General features: G+C 42.3%; 2 protein-coding genes across 3 annotated transcripts; one reads left to right on the plus strand and one right to left on the minus strand.

Moving 5' to 3' along the window:
- Positions 1–661: 661 nt before the first annotated feature.
- On the minus strand, positions 662–14538 carry qars1 (glutaminyl-tRNA synthetase 1). 2 transcript variants are annotated; one of them, XM_061831591.1, is made up of 23 exons: positions 14313–14538; positions 13829–13979; positions 10023–10132; positions 9874–9949; positions 9715–9779; positions 9566–9619; positions 9206–9260; positions 8994–9068; positions 8826–8911; positions 8662–8748; positions 8487–8586; positions 8337–8415; positions 8026–8265; positions 7842–7934; positions 7608–7745; positions 5959–6046; positions 5729–5875; positions 5233–5334; positions 5059–5151; positions 4850–4977; positions 1565–1631; positions 1341–1466; positions 662–1185 (listed from the first exon to the last, which is right to left on the minus strand). In XM_061831591.1, exons 1-23 carry the CDS (start codon positions 14421–14423, stop codon positions 1135–1137), a joined length of 2322 nt encoding a protein of 773 aa, XP_061687575.1. In that variant the 5' UTR covers positions 14424–14538; the 3' UTR covers positions 662–1134. The 2 variants fall into 2 exon arrangements, with proteins under 2 accessions (XP_061687575.1, XP_061687568.1); XM_061831584.1 differs by having other exon boundaries at positions 9206–9266; positions 14313–14537.
- A 619-nt stretch (positions 14539–15157) lies between these two features.
- On the plus strand, positions 15158–19640 carry ogg1 (8-oxoguanine DNA glycosylase). The gene is made up of 7 exons (XM_061831685.1): positions 15158–15406; positions 17850–18214; positions 18291–18470; positions 18703–18881; positions 18959–19106; positions 19199–19248; positions 19323–19640. Exons 1-7 carry the CDS (start codon positions 15285–15287, stop codon positions 19512–19514), a joined length of 1236 nt encoding a protein of 411 aa, XP_061687669.1. The 5' UTR covers positions 15158–15284; the 3' UTR covers positions 19515–19640.
- Positions 19641–21956: the final 2316 nt, after the last annotated feature.

Below are 21956 nucleotides of genomic sequence, written 5' to 3' on the forward strand. Positions count from 1 at the left end.
CCTTATTTTTTAATTTTCATTTTTTGCAACGATTAACATTATTTTTATCCAATATTGTATTCACCTCTTTGTACTATTCCTCCCAATAATAGTATCCTGAGAATTTAAATATTTTTCTTAGCTACACAACCAGTTATTTATTATAATTACACATTTCAAATTGAATGCATTATTTAAAAAAAAAACTATTTTACACACATATTTGAACTTAATTTTTTTTTATTACCTCATCTACAAATGACCTGGCCCAGATTTCACTTTTAAATATCAAATATGGCCCTTGAGCACAAAAATTTGCTCACCCCATGCCTAACAAAATCAGTTTATATGGGTGTTTAAGTTATATACTCTTCCAAATTACAACACATTAGATTTAAGGGTAAATGGATAGATTGGTCATTTTAAATTAAACAATTTCACGCGCAATGTTTTATATTGAGTAGCTCTACAAGAAATCAGGCTTTGGAACCAGAGATTCACGGGTGTTTGCTCATTTCAGTGGCACCTCTCTTTACACATCCGCATGTGTTATCTGGTTCTTTGAAACAGAAGTTGAATTCCGCCTTGAATGGTTATTATGAGTACACTTTTATAAATGACAATATATTAAAAGGGGCATCTAAGGATGTTGTGACTTGTGAGAATATTTATTTTAAAAAAAGACATTTTCTAATAAATTTTAATTTTCCCTGAAACACGAGAGCACCCTCTGTGACATAAAAAAAAAAAAATCATACTTTATGGTAACATGTATGTGGACAGGATCTCTACGTCTTTCAAGAGACAGTATAAAATTCAGGTCATGTATCATGATAAGAGTTGCAGCAGATAGAGATTTAACAATGAGGAATTACAAATACCGGTACTCGTAATTTCACACTGACAATCCAAAGTGTCTTACTAAAGATGAGATATTAATGTACTTAAAGTCACAAATTTTGAGAATAGAGTAGAAATAATTAGATGCAATTAAGATGCGTGTGGAAGAACACAGTCCCCAAATATTGTCATATATCATATCTTAAGTCAGCCAAAGCGGTTGCTGGCTTTCTCTATGATGTGATGCAAATGATTTTGGCATGTATCTGTGGGCTCTTGGGAAGCAGGACACGTAGCTTGATCGAAATCACACTCTTAAATCTTCCCTGGGTCCTCTTTGAGTGTAACTGTCCTGTTGAAGACCAGCTGCAATCACAAAGGCAGTGAATACACAAAAACACAAATAAGAGGCAACGTATACTTTCAGGAAAGATAAAATACCATCCAATTTAAATTATGACTATTACTGTACTACTATACTGTTTTCTAGTATTCAGCATCAGGCGGCTGTTTAAATGTACCTTGTCTACAGTGCTGTCAGGGTCCAGGGAGAAGTAGCCAACTCTTTCAAACTGGAATTTGTCAAGAACTTTTGCTCCCTTGACAGACGTATCAACAAAGGCACTGGTGATCACTTGCAAAGAATTCTAAATTTGAGGGACAACATTTTTTTCCCATTAAACAATGAATGCTATTCAAAGGTATGAATTCAAGAAAGCACTTTCTAGCCATTAGAGCCACTTACCGGGTTGATGTCACTCAGGAAGCCGTTGGGCACCTCAGCTGGATCCTCAGGATGTTTGTGTAAGAATCTAAAAAAATAGTGAGATTAGAACATTAATATATATTCCTTGTAATCCACAAATTGTCCCCCCCCCCCCCCCGAAAAAAGGGGTAATTTCTGTGAAAATGGTAAACTATGACACTGTTGTGATATTTTGGATATTTTAATGGACAGCGATACCATTTTCCCCAGAACGTCTGACATATTGTTCTGACAGTTGGATCATTTTTCCTATTCATTCAAGTTTTGACTCATTCACCTCTGTATAATACACTCAAGTAATGTGACCCTCAAAACTGATTTAAAAAAAAAAAAAAAAAAAAAAAACAGGGAAAACCCATTTTATAACATATAATGCACACCCGTGACTTTGATCTGATCCGTAGATATATTTACATGCTATAATTGTGAGCAGTGATCTGCTCCCAAATTCTTTTTAATAAATTATTCATACTAAGCACTAGTGGTGCCTTTGTATTGTATGTATCACTGTAGCGCAGCCTAGTCTTAAACACTGGAGCTTTCCATAAGCATTTTCCAACTTCCCATGTGATCATTGGCACATTAGTCATCTTGCACAATGTACTGCAAGATAAGGAGCTCATGTGCCCAGATAAGACCATAACGCCTGGTGTAGGACAATAAAATAAAATAAATAAATAAAGATAGTGCAGCAATAATTCAACTACTAATGGGATTACAGGACTAACTGACTTGGAAAAGCATTTTAATAACTAAAACGGCATTACGCACGTCAGGATATTCTCTGACAAGAAGCCCCCACAGTGACGTCATCTTTAAAACATGGTGACGTACACAGGGCCACCTCCCCATGGTAACGTTTGAGTTTCCCTTACCCCCACAAACATCCCCCTATATAAAAAAAAAAAACAAAAAAAAAAAACAAGGGCGCAAACAAAGACAATTCACTCTCTCAGCTGCAGGACTATTTTTCACGTACTGTGTGGGAATTATTTGAACACCAGAACCTCCAGGTACATACTGATACTGTTCTGTCTAATATCAAAAACTGCATAGACACTGTGACTGTCAATAGACAGATCTGGGTTTTCCTCTGTCAAAAACCCTGGATGACTCAAGAGACTAAAGGCACCGCAACACCAACTTCAGGTCAAGGGACAAAGTACAATACAAAAAGTACAAAAACCCAGAGCTTACGTAAAGAGAGGCATCAAAGTGGCCATCGAGGCCTACAAAAGATACATTGAGGAGTGCTTTACAGAAAATAACCAGATGTGTGCCGGAAACATAGATGCCTCGCTGGCAGAGGAGCTAAACCGTGTCTTTACCCACATTGAGACTGACAAATCAAATTCAGTCTCATCACCACCAACTCCAATCAACAGCCCACTGACGTTTCAGGAACATGAAGTGAGATGTGTGCTCAGGAGTGGAAACACCAGGAAGGCTGCTGGCCCAGATGGAGTGCCGGGAAAGTGACTGAAAGCCTGTGCTGATAAGATGACCAGTGTTTTTACAAAAATCTTCAACAGTTCCTTGCAACCAACCATTCCCTCCTGCCTGCAATCTGCAACAATGATCCGTGTCCAGGAAAAAAAAAAAAAAAAAATTAAGCCATTGATAGTCTGAATGATTACAGGCCTGTTGCATTCACACCTGTGATCATGAAGCGCTTTGAGAGGCTACTTTTATGTCACATAAGGGCTTCAACTCCCTCCCTCACTCGACCCCTACCAGTTTGGCTACAGAGGAAACCGGTCCACCGAAGATGCTATCGCAAATGTCTCCACACTGCACTGAGACGCCTGTAACACCAAGGGAACTATGTCAGGATGCTTTTCATAGACTTTGTCTCAGCTTTTAATACCATCATCCCAGGTATTTTGGTTGACAAACTCTCGGTCCTCACAAACCGTCCACAGTCTGTCAGATCCACACCTCTCTTCCTCAATCACCCGCAGCACCGGCTCCGCTCAAGGTTGTGTACTGAGTCCTTTCCAATACTCTTTGTACACATATGACTGCATATCAGCCCATCCCAGCAACTCCGTCATCAAGTTTGCTGACGATACCACCGTGATCGGGCTCATCTCAAAAGGAAACGAGTCTGCCTACGGAGATGAGACTGTAAATCTGTCAAAGTGGTGTTGAGCAAACAACCTCATGCTAAACGCCAAAAAAAAAAAAAAAAAAAAATGAAGGAAATAATTCCGGACATCCGGACGTGCGGCATGGACCCAGTCCCACTGTTCATCAATGGGGAGTGTGTGGAGAGGGTTCACTCACAGAAAAACTCACCTGGACTGTAAACACCACAAAGGTGGTGAAAAAGGCCCAGCAACGACTCCACTTCCTGAGAGTGCTCAGGAAGAATAATCTGGAAGTTAAGTTGCTGCTGGCTTTCTACAGAACCACTGTGGAGAGCATCCTCACACACTACATCACAGTGTGGTATGCTGGATGCACAAACGCGGACAGTAAAGCTCTGCTAAGAGTAACCAAAGTGCCCATTGGCTGCTCTCTGCCCTCCCTAGAGGACATTGCCAACTCCCACTATAGGATGAGAGCTACTAACATCGTTAAGGGCTCTTCCCATCCTGGTCACCACCCGTTTAACCTGCTGCCCTCTGGCAGGCGTTACAGGTCCTACAAAATACAGATAAGCAGACTCAAAGACAGCTTTTTTCCTAGAGCCATCAACTCCTTGAACTTAAAACCACTAAACATACAGTAACAGTACTGTCATCAAAAATTATGCAGCTACACTTCTTGTTTGCTTTTCTTGGTTTTAATAATCTTACCAAGGCCTGGACAAGGGGAATAAGACATTTATTTATATGTTCTTTTAGCAATAACTGTGCCATGATTGTAAGTATTTTTTTTAATCTGTTATATTACCGCATATTTAAGATGTTCTATTTTATTCGTGAAAGCACCTTGTGGAGATGCGCTCATTATTTCATTGAATGTCATATAATGACAAAGGCATTTGATTTGATTTTGATTGAAGTGTAAAAATATATATACCTTCTCGAGAGGGTGTATGGACACAAAAAAATATCTAAGTTAAGATTTTCATTTCAGATGTCAAGAAATGTTTGCATCTCCCAGTGTTTTCTTTTCCGTGGAAACCGGGTCGAAATGGCCCTTTGATTGTTAAAGGTGGCCAGAGGTTGTTCTTGGTCTCATTTTTCAACCTAGCATTTGAAGAGGGGTGTGTAGAATTAATAGCCACAGTAAGTTATGCTATGATGGACAACTTACAGCCTCTCGTAGATGCGCACTTCACAGACAAGTGGCTGACTGACCCAGTGGATGAAGGCCTTTGGTTTCTCTGCTGTATCTGAGCTGCTACAGCTCACCTCCAGTTCCACCACTTTACCCTGAGCATCCTGGACCAGAGCATGCGTCTAGATTAAGAGCAGACACTACCAAAAATGCTCATGTGAAAAGTCAAACCTCCCGAGTTGTACCTTGATGACCTTCTTTACAGAGATGACATACCCGGCATGCCTTAAGCCAACAGGCTGTTCTGGGGTCAGACGCTTGTAGCCTTTCTCCATCACCTAAAAATAAAATTGTCCCACAATTATCTATCTATCTACAGTTAGAGTTACTCTGAAATGGGTGTGTGTTGTGTGTAAAACCTCTCTGAAGTCACTTTGTTCAATGAATATTGTGCTTGTAAATGGCACCGTGTGGCTGCCCTTGACCTCATTAGCAGGGAAGTCTGGCACTCGTACTTCAGACTAAAAGGAGAAGATGGGACTCGATCACATCACCAAAACAGAACTGAAAAGCAAATCCTCAGGCACACTATAAGAACCCAAGTATTGGGTCATCTGAACATTTACATGAATGAAAACAGAAAAAAAAGTTGTGCCTTTTGCCTTTAGTAAGAATAACACATGCATTTTTTTTTTAAAAACACAACTTGTTTTAGTAATAGCTGTGCCTTGATTGGAAATATTTTATCTGAGTCACTTTACCTCACATTTAATATTTTTTATCCCATTTTATTTATATTGCTTCAAGCACCTTGTGGAGTAGCGCTCGTTATCTTCGGTCATGTAATGACAATAAAAGCTTTTGATTGATTTGATTTGATTTGATTAGATGTGATTTGAAGAATATGACACATACATTTGATCTCTCGGGAAGGTTCACTATGGTGATTTTGAGAGGTTCCAGTACAGCCATTGCTCGTGGGGCTGTCTCGTTGAGGACATCCCTGACGCACGCTTCCAGAAGATGGGGCTCAGTTGTCGTCTGGGAAACTGTAACTCCCACCTACAAACGCACATCAGAAACTAAATGTATTACCAATAGATTACAGGGGCCTATTCAGCAAGTCCTCCATTCATCCTGCTTACCCGAGCACAGAAGTTGTTGATTGCCTCTGGCGGGAAGCCTCTTCTCCGAAGTGCGGTCAAAGTAAAGAGGCGAGGGTCATCCCAGTCTCTGAAATTAGACAGGATATGGTTGCTTAAATGAGGATTACAGATGATCACAACTGATTACTAACCGGCAGGAAATTTGGTTGTTTTTCACATGCAAAAGAATATATCTGGAGTATTACTATAGTCCTATGTCAAGTTGCTGCACCGATCGTGTTCAAGCCTTTAAGACCAAGATTGCTTTTCTTCAAAGAATGTAAGTTCAGAACAACCACTACATGTTCAGAAAAACACACAAGCACAGGTAAAGCTGTTATCTCATTTTTTCCCCCAATTTTGACAAGACCAGTGTATACTAACTAAAAATTAAAAAGTATAACACCGTTGCTTTGTAATTAACATACAAATGGTGGAATAAATGTAATTAAACAATGTCAAAGAGGTACATAGATTAGTAATAATAATCTTTACGTTTAAAGTCAGCAAACAAAATAAACGTGTGCCATCTCACTCGTTGGGTCTCAAGTCACCCGCATCCTTGTGGTTTCCTATGCTCAAAAATACACATTTTGTCGCTGTATCGATGTGGTTGTCATGATTGAGGTGCAGCTGCTTGAGGTTGCGTTGTTTGTTATAAACACTGTATTTGCATATGAGGGATCTTCGCATTTTATAATGTGAAGAGGAATTTTTTTCCCCATTCCTGATGGAATTAGTAAGTCATTTTCTTTTTTTGCCGATGTGCTCGTGAAGATTAGAGACATACCAGGGTAGCCTTTTTGTTCTTTGCGAAATGAAATGAAAAAAACTATGACATAATAATTCATACTTGGGTGATCCAAATGATTTAAGTTTTGTGAAGTGCACAACTTGTAATTCTTTTGTTTTATGTTTAGTTTTCTGAGAAATTTGAACTGGGAATGATAATTTAACTGATAACTTAGTGGAGTATTTGGGGGGGTTAATGCTCAAACTTCTATGAAGAGAGGATCTGTAAACCCAAAAAATACTCAAGTGTATACATTTTGTGTTGGAAACGTTATGTTAAATAGATACTTCTTGAGTTTTAGACAACCTTCACATGCTTTACATATGTTGTCATGTTCTGACCATTAGCTCTGTGTGCATAATACTTGCTCCTAGATTACGGTGGAGAACTTTCACATGTTCTATTGATAGGTTGCTATTTAGCAAAGTGTGAGTCACTTTTGTTTTTCTTTAGCTCTCTCACTTCAATATTACAAGTCTGACCTTCAGTAAGGAGTGACAACTCGTAAGACTTGCACCTGTTCCTCTTTTTGCAAAGACTTTTCTTTCTTTTTAAGTGGTTAAAAACCCACAAAGACACGATTGCTTCCTTACTTATTCCGTCAGAAAAAAGATTTGGCAAAACAATTTACAAGGAAACTATCTTGGAGGAAAAAAATATTTCAATTTGTCAAAATAAATAAACAACCCCTCATGAATACACACATCAATAAGCCTACATTTGTTCGATTTCTACATCAAAAGTATCATTTAACTGAGGGTATCTGTAGATACAAAAATCTGATCTTATGTGACATTTCTCATGTTAACAAAATATCTAAGAAAAATATAACACATTTTGCCATTCACCATTTTACCTGACCACTCCACTCTCCACGAGTTTAATGATCTTCCTTTTAGACACGACAGTATAGGTGAGGTTCAGGCGTCCATATTCCCACTGAACAGGGCAGTATAAATCCAGTGCATTACATAGCCAGTAGTATGATGACCGCCTGCCAACAAAAATACAAGTAGCGGGTATCAAATTAATTTAGTGTCTTCCCAAGAAGGTAAATGAATAATTTTTTTAAAAAGTGATCTACTTCTACCTGGCCTGGAACTCTTTGGTGCAGAGTGAATGTGTAATGTTTTCAATGGAGTCACACAGACAGTGGGTGTAGTCATAAGTGGGATATATGCACCTGAAGACAAAACGTCCAGAAATTGGGTGTCATAGTATTGCAATTTCATTGACTTTGGTGAAAAGAACAGCTATTGAGACATCTGGCCTACCATTGATCTCCTGTTCGATGATGGGGCGTGTATTTGATTCGGTATGCCACGGGGTCCATTTTCCCATCCTCCATGACAGTCTTCATCCTGAGTGTAACCTCTCCCTCAGCAAACATCCCCATTTTCATCCTCTTGAACAAAACCAGTGATTCTTCAATTGGACGGTCCCTCCACGGTGATGGAGGAGTATTGTGGCCCTTCAATTCCTCCCCCTTCTGGTGGCACACATATGCATGACCCCTGGAAGACAATGGCAGCAATGAGATATCTTTCATCTGAAAAGTGTTGAGGAAAACAACTGTTGTGCTCACCTGCGAATGAGATCCAGTGCAAGATCATAGAGTTGCTGAAAGTTGTCTGATGCATGCGTTACGGCATGTGGCGTGTAGCCTGTCCAAGACCACAATATACACTGCTACTGTTGATACACCAAACTTCTACATGTAGAAAACTAAACTCACCAAGCCACTCCACCATGTCCTTTATGGCAGTGAAGTATTTTTCTTCCTCCTTCTCTGGATTTGTGTCATCATATCTCAAGAAACAAATTCCATTGTTTGCCTGAAAAAGAGTTGAAGTGAAAAGGCAAGCCACAATCCTGTATACCTGCCTTAGAGTCGATCCTAAGAGTCATACCTTTGCATATCCGAAATTAAAGTTAATTGCTTTGGCGTGTCCAATGTGAAGGATACCGTTTGGTTCAGGAGGGAAACGGGTACGGATCTGCAAGAGTTGAAACACCAGGCAAATTTGTAACATTTTTTTTTGTGTTTTTGTTTCTTGTTTACATGTGATCTCACCTGTCCACCAAAGAGCTCCATGTGCTTTTTGAGCAAGTTCATAGTGTTTGGTGTAACCACATAGCCCTCAGTTCTATAGTTCTCTCCTGCATATCAGTTAAAATAGATACAAGTGTTGATGCTTTAGTTTGGAAGAAGTTCACATTTTGTGGTTGTTTCCTTTTTCACCTGGTTTGTGGAACTTCAAGGCTTCTCCTCTGAGCTGCTCCATTAGCGACTTTCCTTCCACAGCTGTGGCCTCACCTAGACGATGACGATGACGACGACAACACACACACACACACACACACACACACACACACACACGGTTAAAAATAAATAAATAAAAACACAATTAACTGCAGTCAGACAACCACTCCTGCCAACATCTTTCAGCTCACCAATCAGTACCACCTCCTCTTTTTTAAGCTTCACTTCATTCTCAGCCTTATTCTTCTGTAGCTTCATGGTATTCAGAGAAAGACAGAGAATTACGTTTATTGAAATATCAATGTGTCAATATTTGTTTGATTCTAAAACTATTAAGATATCACTATTTTAAACTCTAGAAAGGAGTCGGTTTATTTAACTTCAATACAGTAGAATGTAGGGAGAAAATGCCTCACTTCCCCCAAAGAATGTCAAAAGCTCAGTTTACAGTTAACACTTGAAATTAACATTTGTCATGACTTTTTAATCCACACTAGCAAATTCCTCACTTTTTGACACAAATATCAAAAAGTTACCCTTTTCCAATTTACCTTAGATTTCTTCTCCAGGTCAGCCTCTGTCTTGGGTCCTAAGAGGTGCAGGACCTTTAGAACCAAAGGCAGAGCACGTACTTTAGATAACATTTCAAAATGGAAGGCCCGTCACATCCTAATCCCAATATACCCTTTTCCAGACCTACCTGCATGTCCACTTCATTTTTGAGAGCTTTTCCATCAGCCCATTTTAGAGCAGAGCGGACATCTCCTGTAACAAACACCAAAACCACAAATTAGAGCTTCTGGTCTGCGCAGCGTTAATAGTTTCAAAAATATCTACAGAAGTAACCGAGCGGTCCTACCCATTAGCAAGCCCATGTTGAAGTGGTACCTCTCCTTTTCAAGCTGTTCTTTGTGCTTCTTGATCACAGACTCCACCTGCACATCAATGCCCAGTCCCTGAACAATGCGCATTAAAGCTTTAAAGTTGTTCATGTGAAAATGTACTTACAGCATCTTCAATCTGCTCTGGTGATATGACCACACCTACTCCGCAGGCTTCATTAAACTCACTTTCGTTAAGGGGATCCTGTGGGTGATTCTTTACAAAGTCCAAAGCAGCTGCAGATTCAGAAATGTTTTAGAGTAAAATGTGAAATGTCCATCTGTCAGTCCAATACCAAGAAACCACATCAGAAGCTTAATCTAATCAAAGACATAAAAGGGGTACATGTCCTTCATTTTGTTTGAACTAAAAGCCCAACAGGACAGACAAAAAAAGAAGCCATCTGTAATCTGGAAGCACGATTCAAGTAAGTGCCAATAAATCATGTGGATTGCTTAGTTTGTCAAATATCAATCTGACCTGACAATGAAAGAAAATTATCAGCGAGGTAACTATTAATCTAAATAACCATGCATGATTAACAAGGGTGTGTGACTCATTCCGATAAGGAGTGCCAGACTTACCACTAACCAAACACAAGCAATTATCTGGTGCCCCAAGATTTACATCATCTTCTTTTCCTTTCGGCTTCTCCCGTTAGGGGTCGTCACAGCGTCTCATCTTAGATGAACTCATATTTGTTTGGCACAGTTTTACGCTGGATACCCTTCCTGACGCAACCCCTATGAATCTAGCCGGGGAGAGAATCTTGCAGCACCTGGCGGTCTCCCATCCAAGTACTAACCAGGGCCAAACCCACTTAGCTTCCGAGATCTGACGAGATTGGACGTTCTCAGGGTAGCATGGCCGTAAGCCCCCAAGGTTTACGTGACACCTTAAATGTCTCGTGAAAAAGATTTTTTAATTAAAGCAATTATTCTCGTTTTAGTACATTGATTTACACTATTATGATCATTCTCCGTACCCCTCCACTGTCATACAATGGACTATTTCATATTGCTAGAGGAGAAGGCTGGAGGAAATGGAGAAGTTTTATCAAAATACCAACAGTTTGAATCTAATTCACAGTGATACCAAATGTGTGTAAACGACGACAACAAGAGCCAGACAAAGCTGATAGTGTTAGCTGAGGAGCTAGAGATCAAACGGAGAATTACTCATTAAGGTGTTTAAAAATATTGATTCAGCAATGCAATGCAATTTTTCTTCACACCATTGGATATCAATTGACCAAATCTGCTGAATCGGTTCACCACTTGGGCATTGATTGTGAGGTGGCTGTGTGTGTGAGTGTGTGTGTGGGTTGCGGTGTAAGGACGGAAGATGAACATAATGGCTAGCAAGCAAACAGCAGCTACAACTTGCAGTGTAAGGACGGAAGATGAGCATAATGGCTAGCAAGCAAACAGCAGCTACAACAGCATGAAACAAGCGACTTCCACTTTTAGATTTGATATTTTGTGTCACTTTGGCTTCCCCCTCAAATCCAGAACACAGAAATGAACAAAATACACTCAAGTTACTTGCAGGGGTTGCCAACCCTTCCCTCTCGAACTGCATGGGGCTTTGCCTCCTTTCATGCAGCTCTCATGAAGGCACCAAAGCATATCGAACTTCTATTTGTCTTAATGTGGGTGCGCGTGTTGCTTGAGTTCATTACGGTAGTTGTGAGCGCACTTTGGTTGTTTTTATTATGGTATTTGCTATTTGCTTGAGTTTACTAAAGTTGTTAGGGCTATTGTGACAACAAGCTCAGTGTATGCGGGCATGTCCGTCGATGGGTGAATGAAACGGGACTGCAGGCGCGTGCTGCGGGAGAGTGAGATGGAAAGAAATTGCGAAAACTACCAGGGAAGAGTAGCTTTATTTTTCCCGCCACAGAGCTCAGCTGTGCAACAAGACAAGGGAGTTAACCCCGTGGAGGACGACCTCGGCACGGAGAAGGCATCTCCCCTGCGTCTTCCAACCACAGCCACGTGAGTGTAGCAGGGAGGGTTAACACGGTATTTTCACAAAACTGGCATGCGCATTGAATGAAAAGAGCTCAAAGTTTCCAAGTCAGAGCTTGTTCTTTGGAAAAAATATTTGCCAATTTTGCTTTCAAAATGGTAGGGAGGAATCCACAGTTAAACAAAAACATATGGATGAATACAGGATGTCTTTACCAGAGCGGGAGACCACGTATTTTTTTGTTGAGCACACTCTGCCTTTTGTTTCAGCCGTCTTTATCGCATTTTACAGCTTTAAATCTTCACTTCAACTCACTCCACAGTAACATCGACCTGGAATTTCCATAAGGAAGTGAACTTTGCAGTCACAAGTTAGTAAGTTTGAAAAAGAAGAACAAAAAACAGATGCAGTTTTTTAAAAAAATAATGAAGCATCCAGAGACTAACACTTGGGCCATGTCAACTGGCTTGGAACACTGAAAGGGCCAAAAAGAGTTATGACAACAGTTTTGTAGTTATTGAAGTCAACAGAAGGAGCGGCTGACCCCTATGTACGTAACTACCACTTCTTATTTCATTACTAATGAGTACCAGTACTGGCTTGTCTCACAATGTTGAAAACGTGCTATTTAATTATCCAAGCCGCTTATCCTCACAAGTGTCACGGGAGAGCCGGAGCCTATCGAAGCTAGGGCCGGGCGAAAAACAGACTACACCCTGAACCAGTCGCCACTTGGTCACAGGGCAGATATCAACACAATCACTGAGCGGGTATTGATCCCACGCTGCCAGCACCAAAGTCAGCATGTGTACAACTACACAATCAGTGACCCCGCTACTTAATTAGGTATTACTTAAATGGGAATGACCTTTGGGGTCCCTCAAAGGCCAGTTCTTGGACCCTTCCTATTCAGCCTGTAAATGCTACCTCTGGGTCAAATTTTTCACAACTTAAATTTTGACTACCATAGGTATTCAGATGGCACAGTTATATTTAGCAGTGTCTCCAGATGAATATAGTTCATTTGATGTGCTCTGCCACTGTCTAAGGCAGATAAATAACTGGATGAGTAAAAACTTTCTTCAACTAAACCACAACAAAACTGAGACAATTGTTTTTGGCAAAAAAGAGAATTGCTGCGAGTAATACCTGGACTCACAATCTTTAAAAACCTCGGTGTTCTGAGAGATTCCAACCGGACTTTCAACAGTCATATCAAATCAATCACAAAAACTGCCTTTCACCATTTGAAGAACATATGAAGAGTTCAGATGCAAAAGCCGATCAAATTGCAACCCTAAAGAATAGATATCACATTTAACCGCTACCAAAAGAATCTAAATCAAATCCAAAATCATAATCAGCTTTATTTAGCAAAGTGTGGGGAAAAAAAAAAAAACTGAGGAATTTTACTCCGGCAGACGGTGCTACCCTGGTACGACATATAAAACAAAGAACAAGAGACATTTCTATTTATAGGAACTATTCCTTAAAAAAGTCGTCCAAGATGTAAAATTTTCTTTGTTTTGAACAGGTACGTGATAAGTGTGTCACCATCCCTTTACCTTTTCGTGGTTCCCGTAATAGGCCAGTGCAATGACAGTTGGGCAAAGTGAGCAGGTTAAAGCGACGAATCGTGCGATAGTCTACAAAATAGATTGCTAGGAGTGATGTTTTTTTTAGTCATACAGCTTCATGAATACTATTAGAGTATTAAAGTGATCAAAACGGTAAACCATATTACTGTTCTTATCAATTATAGAAAAATCGTTGAGAGGAATCACTTGTTAAATCAGATTTGTAAAGGTTTGTAAGAACTATATCAATAAAGAATTTGTTTTGAAGCAAAAAGAAACTTTTGTCAGTCGTGTCGTCTGTGTGTTGACTGGGCCCACAAATGACGGAATACGCCCTTACCTATGGGTTGGTTTTTGCAGCACGTCACGCACGTAAGGAATTACCTGCAAGCTGTTGCTCGGTGCTTATTTTGCGCTGAGCTATGTTATCTGCGAGGAATGCCAGACGTTTTGAATCTTTGAGGCGAGAGGCCAGACTGTACAACAGGGTACCCGTTGCTTTGTCCACTTCTGTTGCTCCACTGACACTGCGAGCCTACGGAAACAATTGAAAGCCAACCAGAAATGTATAAACATTACAACTTGTGATCATCACTGACAAATGTGATTCACAAACAATAAACCAGCAGCGTTCTCTACAGTAAATGTGTTGACCCTTATAGTGATGTTGAAGTGAAAATGAAAGTCCTGTGACCCTCGATACTAGCTGCGCAGCTGCACAAATAGAAATCGCTCCATGTGAAAAAGAGTGATTAAACATATATAGAGAGTAGAAAAGTTTGTTGTGACACAAGAAGTGCACAGAATGCGTGGCTGACAGTACAGCTGTCCCTCGTGTGAGCTCCACGAATAGATGAGGGGGTCAAACCTGAACGACTGCGCTCTTCAGGGTGGCAGTCAACGCTGCATTTTTCAGCGTTTCTTTCACTTTCTGCTCACTAAGCCCGATGGAAATGAAAAGTGTCGATGTGTCGTCCATTTTTCCACTTTTCTCCAACAGGTTCGCGTGAACACAGACACCCCACAGTTGTACAAGTTGACTGCCCGCACAGAGAGAGCGAGAGAGAGAGAAGTACTTCCTATCTGCTGCAAAGCGTGGAAAAAAAACGGGAAATATGAGCCAATTGCCGCAGCGTTTTGGACGATGTCAGCCAATCATTTAATGGTTTAAAAGTAGCACCGCCTACTGAAAAGAATATACCCAATCACAACGTTGTATCTTAAAACGAAAACGAGCCTCGAGCAAGAAATATTGCGTCAGAAAGCATGACATGGTTTCCTTCACAATTATGAATTTAGGACCACAAACTCGTTATCTAATTTTAGATACAAGTTTAATATTAAACACATTTTAACTCTACAGAAAATTCCCTGTAACGCATGCGGCTGTGTAACGATGTGTAACTTTTGTGTTATCTATGAAACATGTCGGTGACGATGAGACATATAGCGTCAGGTTGATTGACACTGTAGTGATTTTCTAACCACTCACCAGTGATATAACACCGGAATAAATTTCATTCAATAATTTCATTTCATTTTGGACATTTTGAATGGGCTTCACCTCAAACTCATCCCCTTAAAAAAAAAAAAAAAAAAAAACTTCATCGTAACCACACATTTAACTATCTTGGTCGACGAGGTCATTTTTCATTTCCGACTTTTTTTTTCTTTCTTTTTTGGGGGGTGGCAGCAGTGGTCGGTGGGTTATGCTGAACACTTCCGGTCCGGTGTTATTAAAGTTCCGCCGGCAGCCCGACTGTTAAACAAGGGTGACGAAAAGCAAACGTTGTTTCGTTTCATTGGACACGGCGTTGTATGCATCCACGCATGGCAACAAATGCGTACAGTCATGGGAACCCATGCAGTCCTGTCATCGGGAGTAAATGCGTGGAAATCGCTGGCTTGTGCGAAGTCAGAACTGCGGCTGGATCTCACGCTGGCTTGTGGACAGTCGTTCCGGTATGTCAGAAAAGTAGTGTTAGCCGAGGCAAACACCTTGTTTTTTTTTTTTTTTTGGGGGGGGGGTTGAAAATGTAAAAAAAAAAAAAAAAAGCACACAGCACCAACAAAGTGTCTACATACTTTAATTATACTTTATGCCATTTTGTGGAAGAGCATCGAACTATTCTGCCTATTACATTTCGCTGGCATAGATTCTTTTCCTTTCAGCTTGTCCCGTTAGAGGTCGCCACAGCGTGTCATCTCTCGCTCTTTTGCCTGGCAGCTACATCCTCAGCACCCTACCACCAATATACTCACTCTCTCACCTCTGAACATGTCCAAACCATCTAAATCTGCTCTCTCTAACCTTGTCTCCAAAACATCCAACTTTGGCTGTCCCTCTAATTCCTATCCAACGTGTTCACTCCAAGCGAGAAAATCAGCATCTTCGTTTCTGCTACCTCCAGTTCTGCTTCCTGTTGTTTCTTCAGTGCCACCGTCTCTAATCTGTACATCATGGCTGGCCTCACCACTGTTTTATAAACTTTGCCCTTCATCCTAGCAGAGACTCTTCTGTCACATAGAACACCAGACACCTTCCGCCAACTGTTCCACCCCACTTGGACCCGTTTCTTCACTTTCTTACCAGACTCTCCATTGCTCTGGATTGTTGACCCCAAGTATTTGAAGTCATCCACCCTTGCTATCTCTTCTCCCTGGAGCTTCACTCCTCCTCCTCCGCCCCTCACATTCATGCACATATATTCTGTTTTACTTCGGCTAATCTTCATTCCTCTCCTTTCCAGTGCGTGCCTCCATCTTTCTAATTGTTCCTCCGCCTGCTCCCTGCTTTACATCATAGTCCAAGGGGATTCCAGTCTCACCTCATCTGTCAGCCTATCCATTACTACCGCAAACAGGAAGGGGCTCAGCGGAGATCCTTGATGCAGTCCCACCTCCACATGAATTTCTTCTGACACACCTACGGCACATCTCACTGCTGTTCAGCTGCCTTCATACATGTCCTGTATTATTCAAACATATTTCTCCGCCACACCAGACCTGCTCACGCAGGACCAAAGTTCCTCTCTTGTACTCTGTCATAGGCTTTCTCGAGGTCTACAAAGACACAATGTAGCTCCTTCTGACCATCTCTGTACTTGTCCACGAGCATCCTCAAGGCAAATAATGCTTCTGTGGTGGTCTTTCTAGGTATGAAACCATACTGTTGCTTGCAGTCAAAGTGTAGCCTCCACTACTCTTTTCCCATAACTTCATTAATATAACATCTTTATTCCCCTGTAGTTTCCACAGTTCTGAACATCGCCTTTGTTCTTAAAAATGGGAACTAGCACACTATTCTTCCATTCTTCTGGCATCTTCTCTCCCACTAGTATTCTATTGAATAGGTTAGTCAAAAACTCCAGAGCTACCTCTCCAAATTCCTTCCATACCTCCACTGGTATGTCATCGGGACCAACTGTCTTTCCATCTTTCATTCTGTTCAGTGCCTTTCTAACTTCCCCCTTACTAATCAATGCCACTTCCTGGTCATTGACGCTTGGCTCTTCTACTCTCCCTTCTCTCCCATTCTCTTCATTCATTAACTTCTCAAAGTATTCTTTCCATCTATTTAGCACACTACTGGCACCAGTCAACATATTTCCATCGCTATCCTTAGTCACCTTTACTTGGTGCATTTCTATCCCTTCGTCTGGCCAATCTGTAAAGATCCTTTTCTCCCTCTTTCATATCCAATCTTGTGTGCATGTCGTCATATGCCTCTTGTTTAGTCTTCGCCACCTCTACCTTTGCCATACGTCACATCTCAATGTACTCCTTTCGCCTCTCCTTAGTCCTCTCCGTGTCCCACGTCTTCTTTGCTAATCTCTTTCCTTGGATGACTCCTTGTATTTTGGGGTTCCACCACCAAGTCTCCTTCTCCCCTTTCCTACCAGAAGGCACCCCAAGTACTCTCCTGCCTGCCTCTCTGAGTCCCTTGGCAGTAGTATTCCAGTCTTCCGGGAGCTCTTCCTGTCCATCTAGAGCCTGTCTCACCTCTTTCCGAAAGGCCACACAACATTCTTCCTTTCTCGACTTCCACCACCTGATTCTCTGCTCTACCTTTGTCTTCTTAATCTTCCTACCCACTACCAGAGTCATCTTACACATCACCGTGCTATGCTGTTGAGCTACACTCTTGCCCCACCACTACTTTACAATCAGTAATCTCCTTTTTAATATTACATCATCTGCATAAAATATATCCACCTGCGTGTTTCTAAATCCGCTCTTGTAGGTCATTCTATGTTCCTGTCGCTTGTTCATAGGAATAAGTCATATTCACATCCACAAGTTAGCTGGAAGATAGAAACGTTATTTTTCTGACACCGAAGTTTTCCTGATTTGTTGGAAGCGCTTATCATTTTTAATAATGTTCATACAGTATATTTTCTCACAGCTGGAGAGAGACCGCAGATGGACACTGGACTGGAGTGATGAGAGGACAAGTGTGGACTCTTACTCAGACAGATAACACCTTGTGGTACCACGTTTACAAACACAAAGGCAGACCTGTGCATAAAGAAGTTGAGCCAGGTGAGGGTGGTGGCTCCCTCAATGAGAAAAACAAGGGACAAATGAAATGTGAAAGAACCGTGAAGAAGGAAGAGGAGAAGGAGGCAGCGGCCGTAAACTTGCAGGATGAAACCGCGGATGAAGCCGTGCTGAGAGATTACTTCCATCTGAACGAGAATCTGAGGGCTATGTACAAGAAATGGGGAGCAGCAGACCCCCACTTCAAGCAAATTGCAGACATCTTCACTGGTCAGTGTATGCTTGCATGGTTTCACTCAACAACTACTGACTCACATTCAATCTGCTTTGTCTATTCTTTGCACAGGTGTACGGCTGCTCCGCCAGGACCCCACTGAATGCCTCTTTTCTTTCATTTGCACCTCCAACAACCATATTTCTCGCATTCAAGGCATGGTGGAGAGGTTGTGTCAGGCTAAGGGGAACCTGCTCTGCCAGCTCGATGACACCACGTACTATGACTTTCCTTCCTTGTTAGCCTTAGCAGGTGCAGTATAAGCGTCTCTAACCCACTATGACATTTGACCCTTTGTCTTGTGCTAGTTTACTGCTGTCAGACTCGGGGCGCTGGGGCCAAACCTGTCCCACCCCAACATTTTGTTGTTGTTGTTGTTGGAGTTGTTGCCTACTAAACCAAACCAAGTGTGTCTACTTCATGTTTATTGCTAAATGGATTTGTTCTTTTCAGTTTTCATAAACAAAGAGTTTCCATTTTCCAGACAACAATACAGAAGCATGCCTCAGGGAACTCGGTTTTGGATACAGAGCTCGATTCCTGCAACAGAGTGCAAATCAGATTTTAGACAACCACTCTCCCGAATGGCTTCAAGGTCTACGCAGTGTCCCGTATGCAGAGGCGCGTGATGCTCTGCGGGCCCTACCCGGCGTGGGCACTAAGGTACAGTAGAATAAATGATGATTTTGTTTGTAGTGAACTTCCAAAATGTAACTTGGACTGTGTGCACATTCCTTCAGGTGGCAGATTGTGTATGTTTGATGTCCCTGGATAAGGTCGACGCTGTGCCAGTTGATACACACGTGTGGCAAATTGCGAAGCGTGACTATAAATACGCCTTTGCCAATGAACCCAAAAGCCTCACAGAAAAGCTTCACAAAGACATTGGTTCGTGTTCATGTCTCTCATTGGTCATATTTTGGAAGTACTGTATCCTCATTGCGTTCTCTATGCTTATTTTTGATCACACTTGTACACAGGGGATTTCTTCAGGAATTTGTGGGGTCCCTATGCTGGTTGGGCCCAGTCTGTAAGTGCAAATACTGTTGAGCATCACCATGCATTTTCTGTACTGTAACCGCACCGTATTCATTCTTTATTCAGGTGTTGTTCTGTGCCGATCTCAAGAAATTCCAAAAGATGAAAGAAACTCCATGTCTAAAAAGGGCAAAGAAAGAATCTGACAACCTAAGCTTGGTAACATGCAAGAAGCCAAATATTAAGACAGGAAAAAATGGTACAGTGAAACCCAGCAAACCCAAATCTGCTTCTCAAAAGATGGGGAAAGCTTTCTGATAAGGAGCAGCGTGTAGTGTAAAGTACTTTTTATATTGTACAATTGTAAAATGAGTATTTTTAAGGTATGATTCATGTAATCTCTTCAGTCTACTTTCCCGATGACTATACAAATTTTCCACTGTACTGAATCTTGTTTTTTTAATGCAAAACAGCACAGATTGTTTCATTCTTTAGTATAAAGATAAAAAACTCCACTACACTGAGACGTAGCCTCTAGATGGCAGTATGCACTGGGAACTACTACCTTGCAAGTTAGTGTCGCATGTGGGTCATTTGCTTTAGCCAGTCTATTTTAAAACTGAAGCGCAAGTAGCAGTTTTTCCCCTGAGTTAAATGCATTCTCTCAGTATCGTTAGTATCAATACACCATGGCTTATGTTTTGGTTTCCAAAACATGTCAATGCTGGGTGTCCAGCATGTCATTTCTGTGTTTGTATCGCATTCACTGCCTTTTGACAATATGCTCGTGTTTATCCGCATTGGTTTGACTGTGTCAGCGAGCCTTTTTCCAGCAGGGATTGTTGCTGTCTCTTGTCAATGCTTGCGTCTCTGTGACAAAAACGCTGCTCTGTTTGCCAATTTGACAATATGCAGAATGCATATTCCTGGCATGCAAAATTCTATTCCACTCTCGGCAGGGGATTAGGTGCATCCTGGGGGCAGATTTATGTTGTGTTAAATTGTCCGTCATACAAGCATAGGTGTAGTTTCTATGTTGAAGAGTGCAGCCGTGTGTATTAATGAATCTGTGAGTCAGCGTTCATGCCCACTCCATTTAAGCTGACCCTAAACCGCTGGGGCCCTGCTTCAGGGCAGAGTCAGGCAAGTGAGGAGCAGCAGCAGAGATAGAATGGAGTCAAGAGACCAGCAAAAATGAAACATAAAGGGAGGGTTGGGTGAATGTACGTTGAGGGTTGGCACATGAATTTGAAAGGAAAGGCCATGTGCTACACACAACACTGTTATGTAAGAGATGCATCTCATCTTGTGTTTTGTCCTTGGTTGTTGCATGTCTCATCTACGCTATCTTACTCTGCTGAATTTCAGCAACACAGGGGGATGCAACAATTTGCCATAGCAGAAAATAGAGGAAGTAACAATAAAAAAATATATATATACAGTAGTACATTCATTTGAGATTAATTGATACGGTGACAAACTGGTTGTCACGGACGAGACTCGGGGGTGGACCCAAATGCACGACTCAGGAGAGAGGTAAGCAGTGCGGAATAAGCCTTTATTCGTTCCAATGTCGGTTACCAGGGAGTCAGTCCAAACAAGCAGCAAGATCAGTAACGGCAGGCTTACGGGGTAGGTCGGGAGACAGGCGTTGGTCGGTACACGGGAGGTAGACGTCAGGAGTACGGTAGTGCGGGAACGAGGCATGAGAGGCAACGATCTAGCAGAGTCTCTGTCCTCCCCCGGGTCCTATATCTACTGGGTCTAATCGGAGGTCATGAGGCGCAGGTGTGACCCTTCCGATTAGACGGCCACGCCCAGCCCTGGCTGGAATCCAGGATCATGACAGTACCCCCCCCTCAACGGCCGGCTCTGGGCAGCCCAGGCGCATCAGGGTGAGCCGCGTGAAAGTCCCTGATGAGGGAGGGGATCCAAGAGCGCTCCTCCGGGCCATATCCCTCCCAGTCCACCAGGTACTGGACCCCCCTCCCTCTGCGGCGGGAAGACAGCAACCGGCGCACGGTGTACACCAACCCACCGTCGACCATGCGGGGGGGCGGGGGGGACTTGAGCGGAGGAGCCAGCGACGACGTGCGATTTGGGCGAAGTCTGCTGATGTGGAACGTAGGGTGCACCCTCATCGACCTGGGCAGTTTCAACGAGACTGCGACCGGGTTAATCACCTTGGAAACAGGGAACGGGCCAACGAACCTGGGAGCAAGTTTGCGGGATTCCGTCTGCAGCGGGAGATCTTTGGTGGAGAGCCACACTCGCTGTCCCACTCTGAGCTCTGGTGCGGCGCTCCTCTTGCGGTCTGCTGCGGCCTTGTAGGTGCTGCTCATGCGCAGCAGTGTCCTCCGAGCTGCTTCCCAGGTCCGTTTGCAGCGTCGCACCATGGCCAGGGCCGACGGAACTGTGGATTCTGTGACCAGTGGAGGAAACAGGGACGGAGGATACCCATGCACGACATGGAGTGGAGCCATACCTGTTGAAGCGGAGGGTAGGGAATTGTGGGCATACGCCACCCACTTGATGTGCTGGCTCCACGTGCTCTGGTCCCTGGATACCAGACATCGAAGACCGGTCTCTAATTCCTGGTTAATCCTCTCAGTCTGGCCATTAGACTCTGGGTGATGACCCGATGTCCGACTTGCTGAAGCGCCGATGAGGTTGCAGAACTCCTTCCAGAAACGGGCGCTGAATTGCGGACCCCTGTCCGAAACGATGTCCTGGGGTAGACCGTGGTAACGGACGACCTCG

The sequence above is a fragment of the Syngnathoides biaculeatus genome, chromosome 2 (genome assembly GCF_019802595.1).
Source record: "Syngnathoides biaculeatus isolate LvHL_M chromosome 2, ASM1980259v1, whole genome shotgun sequence".
NCBI lineage: Eukaryota > Metazoa > Chordata > Actinopteri > Syngnathiformes > Syngnathidae > Syngnathoides > Syngnathoides biaculeatus.

Excerpts from the sequence above, each read along its gene's own strand:
- qars1 (XM_061831584.1), bottom strand. The coding sequence starts at position 14,423 with ATGGACGACACATCGACACTTTTCATTTCCATCGGGCTTAGTGAGCAG. Across the intron at positions 13,980-14,312 it reads TGAAGAGCGCAGTCGTTCAG|GCTCGCAGTGTCAGTGGAGC; the intron begins GTTTGACCCCCT and ends TTGTTTCCGTAG. Across the intron at positions 8,266-8,336 it reads GCACTGGATCTCATTCGCAG|GGGTCATGCATATGTGTGCC; the intron begins GTGAGCACAACA and ends ATTGTCTTCCAG.
- ogg1 (XM_061831685.1), top strand. The coding sequence starts at position 15,285 with ATGCGTACAGTCATGGGAACCCATGCAGTCCTGTCATCGGGAGTAAAT. Across the intron at positions 15,407-17,849 it reads GCTTGTGGACAGTCGTTCCG|CTGGAGAGAGACCGCAGATG; the intron begins GTATGTCAGAAA and ends ATTTTCTCACAG. Across the intron at positions 18,215-18,290 it reads AATTGCAGACATCTTCACTG|GTGTACGGCTGCTCCGCCAG; the intron begins GTCAGTGTATGC and ends TTCTTTGCACAG.